The sequence below is a fragment of the Amblyomma maculatum genome, chromosome 9 (assembly GCF_055883805.1).
Source record: "Amblyomma maculatum isolate TAMU_Amacu chromosome 9, ASM5588380v1, whole genome shotgun sequence".
NCBI classification, from domain to species: domain Eukaryota; kingdom Metazoa; phylum Arthropoda; class Arachnida; order Ixodida; family Ixodidae; genus Amblyomma; species Amblyomma maculatum.
In genome coordinates this window covers 17,447,591-17,464,822 of record NC_139352.1, presented here as the reverse complement: position 1 = coordinate 17,464,822, position 17,232 = coordinate 17,447,591, and the positions used below count along the sequence as shown (strand labels likewise).

The 17,232-nt window shown below is 48.0% G+C and overlaps 2 protein-coding genes across 2 annotated transcripts; both read left to right on the top strand.

Moving 5' to 3' along the window:
- Positions 1-1,278: 1,278 nt before the first annotated feature.
- Positions 1,279-5,545, top strand: LOC146178458 (organic cation transporter protein-like). Its single transcript, XM_084579977.1, has 2 exons — positions 1,279-2,504; positions 4,788-5,545. Exons 1-2 carry the CDS (start codon positions 1,279-1,281, stop codon positions 5,269-5,271), a joined length of 1,710 nt encoding a protein of 569 aa, XP_084436103.1. The 3' UTR covers positions 5,272-5,545.
- Positions 5,546-8,382: 2,837 nt separating this feature from the next.
- Positions 8,383-11,560, top strand: LOC146178457 (organic cation transporter protein-like). The gene is made up of 2 exons (XM_084579976.1): positions 8,383-9,650; positions 10,996-11,560. The coding sequence occupies exons 1-2, from the start codon at positions 8,383-8,385 to the stop codon at positions 11,462-11,464; spliced, it is 1,737 nt and encodes a 578-aa protein (XP_084436102.1). The 3' UTR covers positions 11,465-11,560.
- The last annotated feature ends 5,672 nt before the right edge of the window (positions 11,561-17,232 follow it).

Genomic DNA, 17,232 nt, shown 5'->3' with positions numbered 1-17,232 from the left:
CAATAATAATAATAATAATAATAATAATAATAATAATAATAATAATAATAATAATAATAATAATAATAATAAAGAAAACAATATGCACATTGATCTGTGCGTGATATTTCATATTACGAGACGGACGAAGCTCCTGGTTTCGTATTTGAGGTGACCGTCGATTCAAAATAATACAAAGGTAAATTTTTTATTATATAACGAGTTAAAAGCAATTATTACAGTGAAAAATCTGTCCGTCGCACTTTTTCGAAGCAATCGACTACAGCTGAAGCTGCTACAGCAATCTTTAGATGAGCATATAGCAGTACCAAGTGTTCTCATTCCATCATAGAAAGTGATCCTTCAGTAGCCACAGACCTGGAAACAATCTTTCGGCACTACCAGCGGTAAATGGCAGTATCACGAGAATCTAGAGCAGCTTGTATTAGTTTGGGTGATATTATGAGTTGCAGTGATAGCATCGCGTCATGATGCTGTGCAGGGACAATGCTCGTCTCGGCTGCATTCCACTTAGTCCACTGCCTTCGAATTTTACCTGGACATGCCTTTCCATCAGTATCGTGCGGCAATATGCTTGCACAAGTCATTTTGCTTCACTCACTTGGCTGCCATAAGCTATGTGACACTATAACAGGAGCACCACAAGCTTCCATGTTCGTGGACTCTTTGTTCCATCGTGATGAAATTGTTTCTCGCATATCTTTCTCCCTGCCCCCTTTGTGGCCTCACTTTGCAACTATACCCCTCTTACAAATAAGGCAGGAGCTCGACGTTTCTTCCATTAACAACACGACGATCTACGAAACAAGAATGAGGTGCAGTGCCAGCCTCTAGCGAAAATACGTGGTCAAGCTCGCCAGCGTTTTTAGGGATGGATTAAACGTATGACGGCCAGCGCGCAACGTGCGTCCGCAGATGACCCACGCCCACCTACTGTGCCAAACCGAAACAGAAACTGCTCGCGAACAAATACCGCCTCTTTCTCAAATTGAAAGGAATGACCCTATGCTCGACTAAAGTTTGCTGGGTTTGTAGCCCAACCAGGCCTGGCTTGCTGGCCAATAGTGTGGTGCAGTACTGAAAAAAATGCGCGATTTTTATAAATTTCATCACGCGTAGCCTGCTAGTTCCTCATCACCATCGATCTTGCGCTCGTGCGCTCGCGAAGTAGAACAGCGCCTCAGCACAGACTGACCGCTTCGTTCTGTCCTCGGTATTCAGGGACTGCAGACAACTATTGCGCTTATCACGGTCCCTGGTTGCGTACAGGTCAGTACTATGCCATTCACTTCATGGGGGAGACTCAAAGGGGCCGAGCTGCCGAACCCCGAACAAGCTTTCAATGGCTCTCCTGGTTCTGTGGGCCGGTCGCCGCTTGGTACGACTGTCTACGGCCACGGACACTTCCAGAGGGTCATATGTTGCTTCGCCACCGTCTCGCTCGTCGTGGTACAGTGCCACAGTCGGGTCTTCACCCTCATAACACGCCCCGTGGACCACTGGTGCCGGCCGCCGGCCGCTTTCGCCGACCTCTCCGTGTCCGCATGGAAGAATGTCGGTGTTCCAGTGGATGAAAAAGGACGCCCCAGCCATTGCCTCACCTACGCACAACCCGGTAGTCAGTCTAACGACACCGAGACCTACGAGTGTGACGCATGGGACTACGATTCGGTGCGTAGCTCACGCACTGCCAGAAGCTTCTGGAACTTGGTCTGCCGCAGGTCGTGGCTGGTATCTATAGGCAACGCGGTCTTCATGAGCGGTGCCCTTTTGCTCGTGCCGTTCGCTGGAATCGCTGCAGACATATTTGGACGAGAGACCGTCATCATGTCGAGCGTTGCGGTGCTCTTGTCCAGTACCGTGTGCACCTGCGTCGCGCGTTCCTACGGTGCGTACCTTATAGCAAGCTTCGTGAACTCGGCCTGTGCCAGTTCCATATTCGTGGTCAGCCTCATCCTGATGTACGAAGTGGCACCTCTGAACTATCGTGTCCTCTACATCACTGTCTCCAGCTCGCTTGGCGTCTTTCTCGTCGACGTTTTCCTGCTCATTTTGGCGCCGCTTCCACTGTCCTGGTACATTCTTCAGGGAATCGTTCTGTCTCCCACTGCATTCCTGCTGATCGGTCCATGCGTCGTGTTCGAGTCCCCCCTCTGGCTCCTGGCGGCAGCCAGGTTGGAAGATGCTGAGGCGGTCATGCTCAAAGCTGCCAAAATGAACGACATGAATCGGTCCGTAGCTAAGCAGGCCATGTTGAAGGTCAGAAGCCAGATGAGCAGCGCCGAGGACGCCAACGTGCAGCGTTCGTCTTCTCTCATGGACAACTTCGAAGGAGGCGCCTACGTTGGCAAAGTGTTCTTCGCGTCATTTGCGCTGATGCTCGGCGTCTACGGCTTGTCCTGGAGCAACAGAATGCGGAATGACACCACAATACAATTCCTGGCGACTGTCCTGTCCGCGCCTTCGTACGTGGCCATGTACCTGGCGCTCGTCTCCTTGGGCAGGTGGGTCAAAAACTGAGAGCGCGCTTAAGCTGAGTCTTTAAAGGCATGTGAAAAGACAACATTAATATCACCCGTCTGCGGTTTTATTTGCGAATCTTTGTTCGCGCACATGAACATTGCTACTCGCCTAATACCTTAACTTATTCCTTTATTACATCACGCATACACATTAGCATACAGTAGGTTACCACGTCATAGGGCCATTTTTTAACCTATACGCCAGCTACACCAGTGTACCAGAAATGCAATACCCCCGATAGTGTTTTGCTACACTAGTGGAGGACACTTAAGATCGGCCTTTAAGGATATGAAGCGGTAGCGTAGGCTACCAGCCGTTTATACGGCTACCAGTACGTTCATACAGTACAGCTACCAGCACGTTCATGCGGCTTGCTTAAAGCCTCGCTTTAAGCAAGCCGCATGAACGTGCCTGTGTGACATACCTGAATGCAAAGGTCCTGACAGGCTGATTCTGATATCACCCTCCCATGTGAAAGGAGAGGATCGAGTTGGCAGCTTCTGCCAAACGTGATTTCAGGCAACCTATACGTCCAACATGGTGCCTGACCACATCAGCTGCCAGCTACCGCCTGCCAGCGCCATTCTCGTGATTTTTGGTTCAAAACGCCAACGCCGGATTTTCGGTAAACGGGGCATTTAACGCTATAGTTTGCAAATGGCCCTCACATGAGTCTACCTTACAAATTTATACGAGTGCCTGCTTTAATAAAGCCGTACGAATGTGCCTGCGTGGCCTAGGAGTAGCTTACTTGACTCAGATCCAAGGGTAGGCGGCCTCAATTCCCATCTAAAAGGAGCTGGCCGGCTTGGAAACTCCTGCGAACTCGGCCATTCCTTGTTTCATTACGCCGCACAACTCCACGACCAGTCTGCGCGTGCCATCTCCCTTGCCTGCCAGAGGTGTAATCGGGATTTCTCGCTTACAACGCCTACGGCGGATTTTGCGAAAAACGCTACCTTTGACGTTGTTGCGGTAACTTGCGATGATGGGAAATGTCAAGAAAACTTCGATACCCACGCACGTGAGAGTGGGATGCATTTAAGTCTGCTTACGGACAGAAATGCGAAAGCATTGCGAGCTCTGCGTCTATAGTTCCGTTATCAGTTCTTCGCGTATCGTCACTTAGTACCAATGCTTATAGTTTCCTTTTCCATAGATCAAATTCTGAATTTGCGCGTCACGGGACCAACTTTGGGTTGGGCCGCCTAAATTTTCAAGTCCCCACTGAGTTGGCCATACTCAAATTAGATTGGATTGCAAGTCTTGTCAAACTATACCTAATTATTCGCGTGGACACGCTCTAAAACAGCTCTTCAGGACTCACTCTTCCCACAGTTTCATTCGATCAGTTAATCAGTCGGTCATTTAAACATTTCACTGACTTAATTATTCATGTACTATCTAGATATATCCTAATCAACTGTTATATTAATTACCTATGCAATTGATGATATGCAGTCGTGGATAAACTTTTGATGATATATACCTTTGATGACGGGCTCGGTCCACGCCGCCCATTGAGCCAAAAAATTCTTTGGCACTAAAATCAAGAGCTATTACAGATCTCGAGAAAATATGGGGCTGACTTAGCATTGGATGAATATAATTATCTGCTTTTTTTTTGCGTAACCACCAGCACAACTTTTCTTTCTGTTTTAGCTGCTGCGTTAAATTCTCCTGAAAATCCATCCTCGGCGCTGTGAGCCGAAATAATCAGCATGCGGCAAGTGATAGTTGGCGTATAACATGGCCGGTCACTGATTTGTCGGTGAGTTGTGTGACGTCATGATCCCGCATGACATGATTGATTTGGCAAGAGCTGCCAGGCTCCTATGAAGTGTGAGAATAAAATCGGAATGAAAAACTGGACCCATTGATCCCGCGTCAGACGGGCTACCACATGCGCGCCGGTTGGTCTTGCACATGTCGGTTGGTCTTGCAGATAATGTGGCACCTTACGACAGTATGTCAATGGGTATGTGAGAGATAATCTGAGAGGCTCGAATGAAGGGAGTGACAAAAAGCTTAAATAAAAGATCCGCAAGGGTCCACAGACGCCTGCCATCAACGCTGCCACGTCATACCCTAAAATGCTGAGCTTGATGTCCCCGAAATACGTATCGGCGCTTAATAGTCCCCCACAACATACACTTCACTCGTTCTGGTCGCGTATAGCACAGTGGACGTTGTAAAATATTTTCAAGGCCCTTGACGGGCTTTTTTCTTTTTTTTTTTTTTCTGACCTGAAAACTGCTACGCAGACTGCAGCTGCTGGTGGCGGTCATGGCTCTACTGGGCGGCACCTGTTCATTGTTCGGCATCGCCATCTACGCCAATCCTCGCATGGTGGGGGACGCCCTCCTCCTGCTCGCCTACTGCAGTTCCCGGGTCATGGTTCCAGTCGGCTACCTGTACCTGGCCGAGCTTTTCCCGACGGACGTCCGCTGCGTCGTCCTGTGCGGAGCCTACGCGTGCGGTCGCTTGGGTGCAGTGGCGGCATCTGTGCTTTCCCTGCTGGGAGAGGTCGGCCGCGAGGACCTCGAGTTCGCCATCATGGGCTCGGCGGTGTTCGTGGCCCTCGCCGCCCTGCTCCGGCTGCCAGAGACTAGCCACGGCGTAGCCGTCTGTGCCTTGGCGTGCGGGTCGACAGAGGCGCAGATTATCAGGGTTGTGCAGGGGACTCCGGACGCGACGCCTATTCACAGGTCCCCCAAGCGTAGAAAGAAGGGAAAAGAAAACCCGTAATGCTGGAATGCAAGCTTAGAATTGAATTTAGTATCCAAACCTGGATTGTTGCAGCCGTAAACTGCTCTACCTGTTTTATAATCACCCTATGCTATACGCCATGAATAATCACTGCAGAAATTTCAGTTTAAAATTATTTTCACGTTTCAGCGAATACATTGAATTGACTGTTTTTGACCCACAAGGTTCCAGAATGAATTACACAAATCCAGACACAAAAAAACTGTCATGCCTATGCTTTTAGTGCGTGGATAATGTATAGCTTTGACATCGGCAAGAGATCCCACTTTACTAACGTACTTAAAAACGCTTTGCGTTTGTGGGGTTTCACGAGTAAAGTCGCATGCTGCCTCGTGATGTGTAGTCCTTATGTATAGTTTGTGATTTCGTGTTTTCATTTAAACGCCCTGATGACAGTCTCTCAAAAGGGATCGGGGTTGTTGGCCATAATGTGTGCGCTTTTTGTCTGCCCGATGATGGTTTCACAACACCGAGGCGTCGCAATGTCATCTTGGACAATGTCCCCGGTCGTCAGTAATGAAAGAAGCCGGCATGTACTTGGAACGTGACTTGTACTCACTGCTTCTGCCCAGCTGTGCCCATAGCAACGCGCAAAAACCCGCCTTGCGTGTGCTTAAACTGTGCTATCAGCGCTTCCTCTCAGAGAACGTACAGCTTTTTTTTTTTTTTTTTTGCAGTGTCTCAGAGACCCTCATCATGTCGCGCTTCTGTAATTTGTTGTATTCTCCATAGCGTGCGTTTGGGATAGATACTATAGTTGAATAATAAGTGCACTTTATTCGGCTTATGATTTAAAGTTTTGTTTCTAAGCTCTTGATGAGCTGAGAGCTCATGGCAGTTTATGTAGCTATATTTTCCTAGTTTGCCTTTTCGAGACTTGCAGCGGGGACACGGTACGTAGAGCACAGTTAAGCATGCAGCCATATCATTACTCATGACTATAGTTCCCATTTCAACCAGCACTTCGTCGAAGCAATTTTGCTAGGCTGTATCAGGAATTTTTGATGTCGGAATACTCTTGATACATCGTTGGCAGAAAGACACGAATCTGGAATGGAGCACTCAGTTTGTGATTTTATCACAGGTAAATAGAGTTTTATATTTTCTGCATTTGTGTGAGTGCATGTTGCCTTAAAGCTTTCCTGGGTATAATTACTGCATTGACGGAATACATGGGGCACTGAATATGGAAATGGCAAAAATTGGAGGGGCGTAGATTTGAAAACTGTTAGTGACTCACACTTGGGCTCGGCTTTAATACGCGACTTCGATGAGAGTCGAATGCTTTTGCGTTTGCACATTGAAAGTACATTTGGCGTATGTTAGCTCCATGCGTTCCCAGTTACGTAATTTCTACCACCAGTACTGCTACATGCACTATGCTTAGGTGTAGCTTTCACACAAGATTATTGTTTAAGAGATACAACACATAGTGGCAGGGCTTTTGGAACTATTTTTGAGTGTGTGTCTGTGCACGTGTAAAGGGAGGTGGGGGGGGGGGGGGAGGGGTGCAGTACTTCGAGTTTCATTTATTTTTATGCATAAAGTGTCCGAGTATTAATCTTTGTTCCTGTTTTCGTTATTTTGAATATTTAGGTGCATTTGTTGTTCACGCGAGTAAAGCCTAAATTTAAATTGACAATTTTATAAATACACACGCTTGAGTGATCAACCGCATAAAGGCGTTCGCGCATTCTGAACAGAGGTCAGTCAACAGCTTCCGTTTGGACATGATTTGTAGAGGTCTCAAACGATATGTTTTCGCGTGGCTGCACAGCGAACCAGCTCAGCCCCATGATGTTGTGCATTAATAGCAACGCCATTGAATTGAAGTGTTTGGCGGTCCGGTATTCTGGGCGTGTTCTCTTCAGTACTTTTTACCGTTAATGCGTAGAGGAAGTATTCAGAGAGATGGATTGGGAACAGTTAGAAATAAGGGTTCATGGAGAATGCTCGGTAATCTGAGATTCGTTGATGATATAATCTTGCTGAGTAACTCAGGTGAATTGCGAAAGATGGTTATCTATGAGGTCAAAGCAGAACGTTGACTAAAATCGTGTCCCACAGCCTCGAAGAGGAGCAGCAATTGGCGATAGCGAAGCACTGGAAGTGGTATACAAATACGTCTACTTGGGACAGGCAGCAACCGCAGATCCGGATCCTGAAAGAAAAATAACTAGAAAAATTACATTGGGATGGAACACATTAGGCAGGTTCTCTCAGATCATGAATGGCAGCCTACCAGTATTCGTCAACAGAAAAGTAAATAACAGCTACATGTTATCTATTCTCCAGAGCTAAACCACAACTAATTTTTATCACCAGCGGTTCTTCTTTGGATGTAACCAGACGGTCACCGCGAGTATGAGCGCTTAAAGGCTTTCGCCTATAGGCGGCAAAACAATACAAAACTATGCTTTTTACAACCGCGCACGACAAACATCCTTGAAGTTTAATGGAGTGTTCATGGTTATTCATCGAAGGGTGACAGCGAGATCCGCAGCAAATTAAGCATGCGCGGGACTCATTTTGTTGAGAGTAGAGGCACTAGTCATTTACTATGTTTATCTGGTATCTAGTTAACCTCGCTGGCTGCTCGGGGGAGGGGGCAAATAAAGAAAATGTGAACCAGAATTCAAGCATACACAACACTCACATGCCCGAAGAACACAGGATTTTCAAATGGTGCGCAAATGTATCAAATTCGTGCCCTTTAGGTAAATCATTAGAGCTTCTGTGTTACGCGCACCAAAACGCATTAATGAGCGTTAAGAATTTTTATTTAATGGCCTACGCTAAATGCACTTTACGCGTCTGGATACATGTTTCTATTATTTATAGTTCAAGTACAGAATGATATGCCGTGTGGTTAATTGTCCGAATGTGTGCCAAATTTAACGGGCTCCCATATTTCTCGTAACTCGCCCCTTCTTTGTCGCGGGACCGTGCATCAGCATCAGTGTAAGTCTCGTGCTCGCAGCTCGAGAAAGGGATCGCCTGTGTAGCGCCGCTTATTGTTCCACGGCTCAGCGGAAAAGTGACCGCCGAAAGCTGTAATATCATTCATCTGCCCGTTCGTGTGCACCGTCCATGAACACCAAGGCTCCTCGGAAGGCCTCGAGCACGCGGAAGAAACGCAAAGACTCTATTACGGCCGTTCCGAAGGAACTACCGATAGACTCTCAGGTGCCTAGCTGCGAACTAGAAGGAAGCGCCGAGCAAATGGAGCCAAACACTACCATCTACGGCCACGGAGACTTCCAGAGACTCATATGCTGCTTCACCATCGTCGCTCTTGTCGTCCTGCAGTGCCACAACCACTCTTTCGCTCTCCTAACACGCCCCGTGGACCACTGGTGCCAGTCGCCATCACACTTTGCCAATTTCTCCGCTCCTAAGTGGAAGAACATCGGCATTCCAGTGGACGAAGAAGGACGCCACAGCGAGTGCCTCGCCTACGCACAGCCCGGGCGGCAGCCCAACGACACCGAGACCTACGAGTGCGACGTCTGGGACTACGACCCAGCGCGCGCAGCCCAGTCCGCGATAACCTACTGGAATCTGGTGTGCCGCAGGTCCTGGCTCTTGTCTCTGGGAAACGCGGTTTATATGGGCGGCGCCTTTCTGGTCGTGCCACTCGCAGGTTATGTAGCGGACAAAGTAGGCCGAAAGACCGTCATCTTCACAGGTGTTGCCATGGTCCTAACAGGCACCTTGGCAACCTGCACCGTGCGCACCTACTCGTTTTACCTGGTGGCAAAGTTTGTGAACTCGGCCTGCGCCAGCTCCATCTTCGTGGTCAGCCTCATCCTGTTGTACGAAGTGGCGCCGCTCAGCTACCGCGTCTTCTACGTCAGCATCTCATGCGCTCTGGGTATCTTCCTCGTGGACATGCTGCTGTTCTTACTGGCACCGTTCCCGCTTTCATGGTCTCTGCTGCAGGCGGTCGTCCTGTCTCCAACAGTGTTGCTACTGCTTAGCACCTGCGCCGTGCACGAGTCCCCCGTGTGGCTGCTGGTGACATCTAGAGTGGATGAGGCCAGGGCGGTCATGCTTGTGGCTGCCACCATGAACAACGTGAGTCGAGTGGTGGTCAAGCAAGCCGTGCTCAAGGTTAAGACGGAGCTATCCCACAGCAATACCCCCAACTTGATCGGAACGGCTCTTGCTGCGCCCAACGTGAACCGGAGCCGTCACATCGTCCGAGTGTTGGCCGGGGCCTTCTTGACGATGATGGGGATCTACGGCCTCGCCTGGAGCGAACGAATGCGCAAGAGCACGACAGTTAAGGCCTTAGCCGCCATCCTGTCTGCGCCTTCTTACGTAGCCATGTACATTGGTCTCATCTCCTTGGGCAGGTGAGGCAATGTCGGAGACGGAACGAACCAGGCTTGGGGAAGAGTGAAAATTTTTAATTATATTTTCAACAAATTTCGATAACGATGCTAATGCCTTTTTTTTTATTGCAGGAGCAGGCCTTAATTAGCTCTCCAGTAAATCTAATAAGCCCGGAAAAGGCTTTTATAGTCCTTATACAGTGACATTTGCGCTCTTGTCTGTAGAACCTGGCGAACAAAACAGCATGGATGAAGCCTGAAAGCACTAAACAATAAATGTGTCAAGAGCGATAACGATTTAGACATCGCGGAGAAATATATCGGCGCATAAAGAGGCGAGTAAGTCTTATCAGAATTATTAGAGTATTCTAAATTATCACTGTCTAATGGGTTGTAGCGAGAATTGAAGACCTCAGATAGTATATCAGACGTGACAACAGTGACAACGATCCACATCATGCGAGGCGAGAACTCTTTCCTGAACAGAGTTGCAAGGAAGGTGTAAAACGCAAGGTGGAAGTTGAGATAACTATGTAGGAAGAACGGTTGTGACCCTCAGTGGTGAGGCCATCTTGACATTGCACGTTTTTCTTACAAACGAGTCACGACACTGTAAAGCGGCGTTAAAGCTTGTGGAAACAGTGGTCAACTTGGTGCGGATTAAAATCACGTGACTTGAAACGATCGTCTTTGTCAGGGCAGCATTGCCTGCATCTGGGGTGATTTGTATGGCTAGCCGTCAAGAGGCGTTGCCACGACGGCTGCCTTCGTTCTTAGCGAAAATGTGAAAGTGATGCGTTAGCGACTGCGGCCAGCGCTTTTGGTCTGGATTCAGTTGAAAGTTTAGCATGCCTATGCCGCATATACTGCGACCGGTAAAAAGCTTTGTTTGGTCGAAATCACTGTTGCCTTCGACCACAGAATTCCTCATAATTGATGTCGCTTTAACTGTGACATTAAAACTCGTATACGACACGTACGATACCATACCGCGATGTATACAGTGGCCTAACAGTGCATGCTCTGAGGAACAAGGTGTGGCCACACATGGCCCACGCTTAGCTCTTCGAGGACATATCCCGAAACAGCCTTTACCAAAGCAGAAGGACGAGAATAAAGTGCCCCTGTAAGATCACTGTCTATTCATTGGCATGAGAATTTACTTTCACGACACCGCCGGAAATCTCTAGCATCTTGAAACAGCCGCTGTCAGGTGTAGGGCGATTGACTGTAACGCCAGGGGAATAAAGCACTGTATGATTTTGGTCAGGGCGGCCAACTTTAAGGAAAATTTTTCTTTCAGTTCTTGAGAATTGCTTCCTACTGTATTGCATTAGGTCATTACATCACAAAATTTACCATGCAGGCTGCAGCTACTCCTCATTGTCATGTCTCTGATGGGCGGCACTTGCTGCCTGCGCAGCTTCACCATCAACGCCACGCCCCGCCTGGTGAGCGACGGCTTGCTGGTGTTCGCCCAGTGCTGCGCCCGCGTGCTGGTGCCGTCCGCGTACTTGTACGCGGCCGAGCTCTTCCCTACCGGTGTACGCTGCGCAGTCCTGTGCGGTGCCTACGCGTTCGGCCGCCTGGGTGCCGTGGCCGCCTCGGCGTTATCCCTGTTCGAAGAGGCCAGCCGCGAGGATGTCGAGTTCGCCATCCTGGGTTCGGCACTGTTGGTCAGCGTCGCCGTGATGCTCGGTCTTCCTGAAACGAGCTACGGTCTCGTCGACGCTCGCACGGCCGAGACCGACAAGGACGTGCTCAAAATCATGCAGTACACTGAGGATACGACACCCAGGCCGAGACACAAGCGCAAAAGGAAGTTGAAGCCTTAATGCTGAAAGCCTCGAACTGTGGACGGGCCGGGTGCAGGATAGGCGGCACAAATAAGCCGTATATAATGCTTAATTTTTGATAATGTAGATAGATATATAAGGGAACTGATGTTTGCTGTTCGCGTTTAATTGGGGTTTTCATTGTTTGATTGCGAGTTGGATTGCTGCTTTATGACTGGCTCACTCATTTCATCTCAGACGTAATCTTCCTACAAGGAGAAAGAATTGCGACCTAGTCTAACGTGCACCTCTTTTCCTTTCACCGTCTTTTGGCACAGTTAGCGAAAATGTGGCTCTTTGCTCCTAGACAACGATGTGGAGAAATTATCAAGGAACTTTAGTGGAGACAGCCCAGTGTTGTCTGCATGGATCATGCGCGCTGTTCCGTATACTTGCGTGGCCAGTCGGAGTTCTCGATTTGCAATGCTTTGGCGCCCTGCGAAGATAAAATATATTGTATGTCATTATTGAAGCAGTGCATGCCTTAATAGTCTGTTCGCAAGTCAAAGCACATTTCGGGAACGTACCAAGTTGCGGCCTCCGGTTTTGGCATTCTGGGCTTTTATCTACAGGTATTTGCAGGAACCCGCCTGCTGTGCATACAAATTGTCCTCAGTAAACGAAACGTGAACTCGCTGTTGCATTTTCCGTATATGCCCTTCCTTTCTACACGATGTCATTAATGCATGATAAATATTTGGACATAGTAATTCCATTGAGATGGCAGCAAGAAAAAAATATCCGCATGACTGGAGGGAGACGAATGTAAGAGCGTTGTAGCATTAACGAAAAACCAGCCCTAGAGATAAATTCGTAAAGTGTAGTGTAAAGAAACAGGACGCAAACGTCGAAGCTAGACTTCGGATAAAAGACAAATAACCCAAAAAGAGACGATAGTAGAGCCCAGCGTACTCTTTGGAAGAAAAACGGCGATACACCAGAAAGGCTAACGAATAATCGGCCACGGAAAGCGCGCGGCGACAAAGCGCCGATCCGCAGGGAACTAACGCACATTTTTGAGCATGTCCATTAGCACACAGTCGTAAGGGGCCACATTTATTTAAAAGGTAACGGGACATAAAACTCCGCTTTAACGAAGCCGTACCTAGGGGAACGGCTGATTGGGCGAGTTGGTGAACCATGATGGACAGTAATGTAAGTGCGCAACAAAGACGAGACAAAGAGAAGTGGATAACGACGGCGCAGATCACCGTCATTGTCCACTTCTCCTCTTTGTCTCGTCTTTGTTGCGCACTTATATTACTGTCCATCATCGTACCTAGGGGTAGCGTGTATGATTCGGGATCCGAGGGTACCACGGTACCGATTCTCATTTCACAGAAGCCAACCGAGTTGGCATCTGTTTTCACCCCGGCCATGTCTGTGGTCTCATGACGTTACACAACCCGCCGACCAATCGATGCCAAAGCTTGATCGGTCGATCACCAAAACATAATACATAAAAGGTACGATCGTCCCGCGAAGCGGCGAATGGTCGGGCCGACTGTATGCACAATAGTGTAGTATTTCAACAATGTTTACTACCAGGATTGCACAAGATTATCGAACTTTGACATCGCGCGGTCACATAACTTACTCCTCCGCCGGCACACATACCCAACATGCATTGGACAGGATGATGATCATAACTTTGTTGCTTCTGATGACCAAGTCGAAACCGGCTGACCTGTCGTTGGTTTTAAAACACAACTCTCCCCCATTTGGTAAAGCAAGTTTTGTCTTTGAGGCTACACTCAGCACTCTTTAACGAGTCTCCTGTGTTTTCTAGGACGCTTGTTCGCAGTGTGTGGTGAGCGTGGTATACTTTGTGCCTGTCAACGCGCCGCGCGAACAATAGAGCGGCGCCGTCGGGTAAAGTTGCGCGACGCTGTCGCTCCCCTCGCCGAGGGCGCCACTGACGTAGGTGTCGAGGCGCACGGGTACGAACGTCGGCGCGGGGCGGGAGCGCTGTTCGCTAGCGGGATAACTGTTCCTAAGCATGGATCAGCATATTTGCTTGTAAGGCCGACATCCACTAAGCATAACAAGTGATCATGATACTTGTTAGGCAATAACACCAACGCTATATGACATTTTATGTCAGGCAGTTTCAAGAAATTGCGCATGGCTCGAAAAACTGCATGACTGCTCCGCTAGCGCCAATGGTAATAGAAAAATTACAATGCTAGTCTCCGCTGCAATCAAACAAAAATTTAAGAAAGGCATCAGCATTTATTTACACACTTCACAACAGCAATTGTGCTACAAGAGTACCATGTAGAAGTGGTGTGATGAATAGTTGCCACAAGTAAGGAAAAATGTTCACGGTGACTTCTGTCACTGATAGCACTTCAGAAGCCAGCTTGATTTACAGATGATTGGAATAACTGCATCGCAGTATGCCATTGAGATCTGTAAGGAGAAAAATTTTGGTATCAGCTGTTATTTTCAATGATTCAGCACGTCGTACAAACGTTTTTTTTTCTTTTTAACTTGAAAAACAAGTAAAGACAAATATACGCGTTGCATCTTTCTGTTTCGATCACTCCAAAATAATCGTCACAATAGGCAAAGCTGGTGTTTTTATTTTTCACAGAAATGCGCCGTTAGCGAAACAAAAAGTACTGCGCTGGAGCATATGTAACATACCATACAGACGAGCTAACCAGGGAGGAAGTTAGAATCGCAGTCCAGATAATACACGTGCACATTTAATATTACCTTACTGACGCGTAATAAACACACGTCTTGTGCTGTCATTTTTCACGGGCCTTAATGCGGTTGAGTACGAGTTTTGCGGTTTCCGATGCTAGAGAGGAACAGCGATTTAGTTAACAAGGAAAACTAATATAGGCTTTGAACAATTCGATCTAACTCACTTTAAAGTAGTCTTCACAATAGGTAAATCTTGTGTTTCTATTTTATCACAAAATTTCGTAGTTAGCGTATACATCAAAAAAAAAAAAAAAAAAAAAAAGCTTCGCAGGAGTTCATCTAACACTACGCAGACGAACTAGGCAGGGAAGCAATTAGCATTGCAGTCCAGAAAGCACAGGTGCACATCTAACATTACTATTGCAGCATTGACGCTTAATAAACACAGTGTTTAGTGTTGCCACTATTTTTTACAAGCCTCAAAGCAGCTGAACACTACGCAGTGATCGCCGGAAGGACAAATCAAAGCTGGCACTTACCAGTTGGTGCTACGCTGTATTCTTGCAGCACCCGAAGGCAGAGAAAAGTAGAAGCATCACCTTGCACACTGCAAAACAGTCCACGAAACAGCGAGAAAGCGGTAGCACGTGGCTATTCGGACCGCTTTGCAACACGGCGCACCCGGCACTCGCCTGGCGAGGGTGACCCTACGTCGCTGTCGCCATCTCTCGGCAGCCAGTGGTGTAACTTGTCAACGAACATGGCCTCCGAGATCACCTCCGCGCGAACAGTTGTTTCAATGACTGATTCTGGTCCTGATGAGTAACCAAATGCCAGCAGTTTTTATAGCGTAGGCAATACTACGCCAGGTTTCAGCCCGCCGCGTAAACCCGGCCAGAAGCAACGTTTGACCTTTAGAGCGACCGCAGATGGGACCCTCTTCAAGCCGTCGGGTAAACCCGGTCGGTAGCCACGCCGCAGATGGCGCGCTGTTGCCATAGCAACAAGAACGACCATAGATGGGCCCCCTCTTGAAGCCGTCGGGTAAACCCGGTCGGTAGCCACGCCACGCCGCGCCGCAGCTACAGCTGTGACACTGCCGAGTGGAGGCACTGGTGTTGACTGGCGTCGCTGAGTGGGGCGCTGCGCTCTCGCCAGATGTTTCGGAATGTGGAGAGGTGAAAACTGACTAAAAAATGCGTGTTCGCTCGCTTTGCCCGACTGCTGGGGTTTAACTAAAGCTAAACCCCAGCAAATTTTTTAAGCATGTCTTGTTTCTGCATATCACCTTCCCTGCCTGGTTTGCTGCTGCGATGGTGTTTCCTTTTGTTGCAATCACAATCAGGCGCCCAGGCTCATATATATAGCTTGCACTGACGTCACAGAAAGGGGTTTCTGGGATGTGAGTCCGCCATGCTTATGAACCTCTCATTCTTCCGTAGTCATTGCAAGCGCGTTGGCACCATGGTCATGTGCGCGATATTTGACTGCTCAAACAGCAGTGATACCCGCGGGAGGAAACAGCCAACTAACAGCAACTTCTTCTCTGTACCGAAAATCGTGGAGAATCAGCGCGAGTGCACGAAGGAGCTGGTTTAAAGCGACGCAGCTTGCGGCTGGCGCACATTACATGTTTGGACACGGAGAACCGCAATCTGCGAGTCTGTGGCGCGCACTTCATTACAGGTAAATAATCACTTTCGGCTGTTGAGTGCGCGGTATCCGCGAAATCTCTCTTAACTTAGCCACTGTTTTGCGTTCTTAGGGAAGCCGGCAAAGTTGTTTGAAGTGACGAATCCCATCTGGGCCCCGTCGCTTCTCGGGTATGGCACGAAGGTGGACCTCGGTACGGCACCCCATGCCCGGCAGCCGAGCTTCCTAACCAGTGAGACACAGAGCCTTAATTTTTACATACAAGCAGTTGGAAGACATTAAAGGAGAAGTAAGCGCTATGCGCTTACCTCTCCAAGTAGGAGCACCTTGTCTTCTCCGAGCTTCTTCGCCAGCTCTTTACCCAGCCACTAGTGAAGTAACTATGGGACTTTAGCGATTTGTATGCTTTCATCTGGTCTAGGTAGAACGAGAGGAAGATGGTTTACACAGTATGAAGAAGCACTGAACAAGGGTAAATGGGTACGCCTCAGTTCGCAGGTCGAGCCAACGTTTCGACAAGTGGACTTGTCTTCGTCTGGGCAAAGCGATCATCACTGGCAGGTGTTTAAATACGCTTTTGCTTCCGGAGAAAAAAAGCTAGGGAGGGGAAAGTGGGTGAGAATAGAGTAGGTGTTAAGGAGTGGGGAGCGGCGGATGGTTGAGAAGAAAGTAGGTCATGAAGTGAAAAAAAAAATTCTTCAGTATGTATTTCTCAGGCTGGAACCAGGGATTCTGTGGCCTGATAAAGAAGTAAAAGCGGACATACCAGGAAAAACTACAATACCGGGTAGATGATTAGTCATCACTTATGCGGATTTTGTGCAGATACACCTTACGAAGGGACAGGCTTTGCAAAGGACCCTGATAAGGCATATTTCTAAGGGGGACAATTTTTAAACTTAAAGTGACGATTCTTAAAGCGAGAATTAAAACTGCCGCATGACCTTCGCTCGCATTCAAATTACAATGTTCAAATTAAATTTAGCACAAACGCAGAGACGAATACATAAGTTTACCTATAGCTAAAGGATCGCTCTATGCTGCATCGTCACGCTTCTTGCTGACTGGGCGACCGTCAAGTCGGGGAAAATTTCTAGTGCCAAGAGGGGAGGGGCACAGTTTTGTCGGACAATAAAAGTTCTTTCCTCCTCCACCTCCTCCTACCGCTGTGCCGGAACGAAATTTAGTGACAACCTTCAAATCGCGCTAGGCCGTACAAGCGCAGACATAAGTAAACGGAGCACGAAACTTAGATTGACTTGTATGTATGCATACATTAGTGGATGGAGCACAATAAATGTAGAGTGACTTGATCATGTGCATGTGCGAACATATATGTGAACGAAGCACGAAATTTAGACTACATGAAATGTACATGCGCAAACATAAGTGAACAAAGCACGAAATTTAGACTGTAAGAAATATACAATTTGCAGATATTAGTGAACAAAGAACTAAAT

Excerpts from the sequence above, each read along its gene's own strand:
- LOC146178458 (XM_084579977.1), top strand. The coding sequence starts at position 1,279 with ATGCCATTCACTTCATGGGGGAGACTCAAAGGGGCCGAGCTGCCGAAC. Across the intron at positions 2,505-4,787 it reads GCGCTCGTCTCCTTGGGCAG|ACTGCAGCTGCTGGTGGCGG; the intron begins GTGGGTCAAAAA and ends ACTGCTACGCAG.
- LOC146178457 (XM_084579976.1), top strand. The coding sequence starts at position 8,383 with ATGAACACCAAGGCTCCTCGGAAGGCCTCGAGCACGCGGAAGAAACGC. Across the intron at positions 9,651-10,995 it reads GGTCTCATCTCCTTGGGCAG|GCTGCAGCTACTCCTCATTG; the intron begins GTGAGGCAATGT and ends TTTACCATGCAG.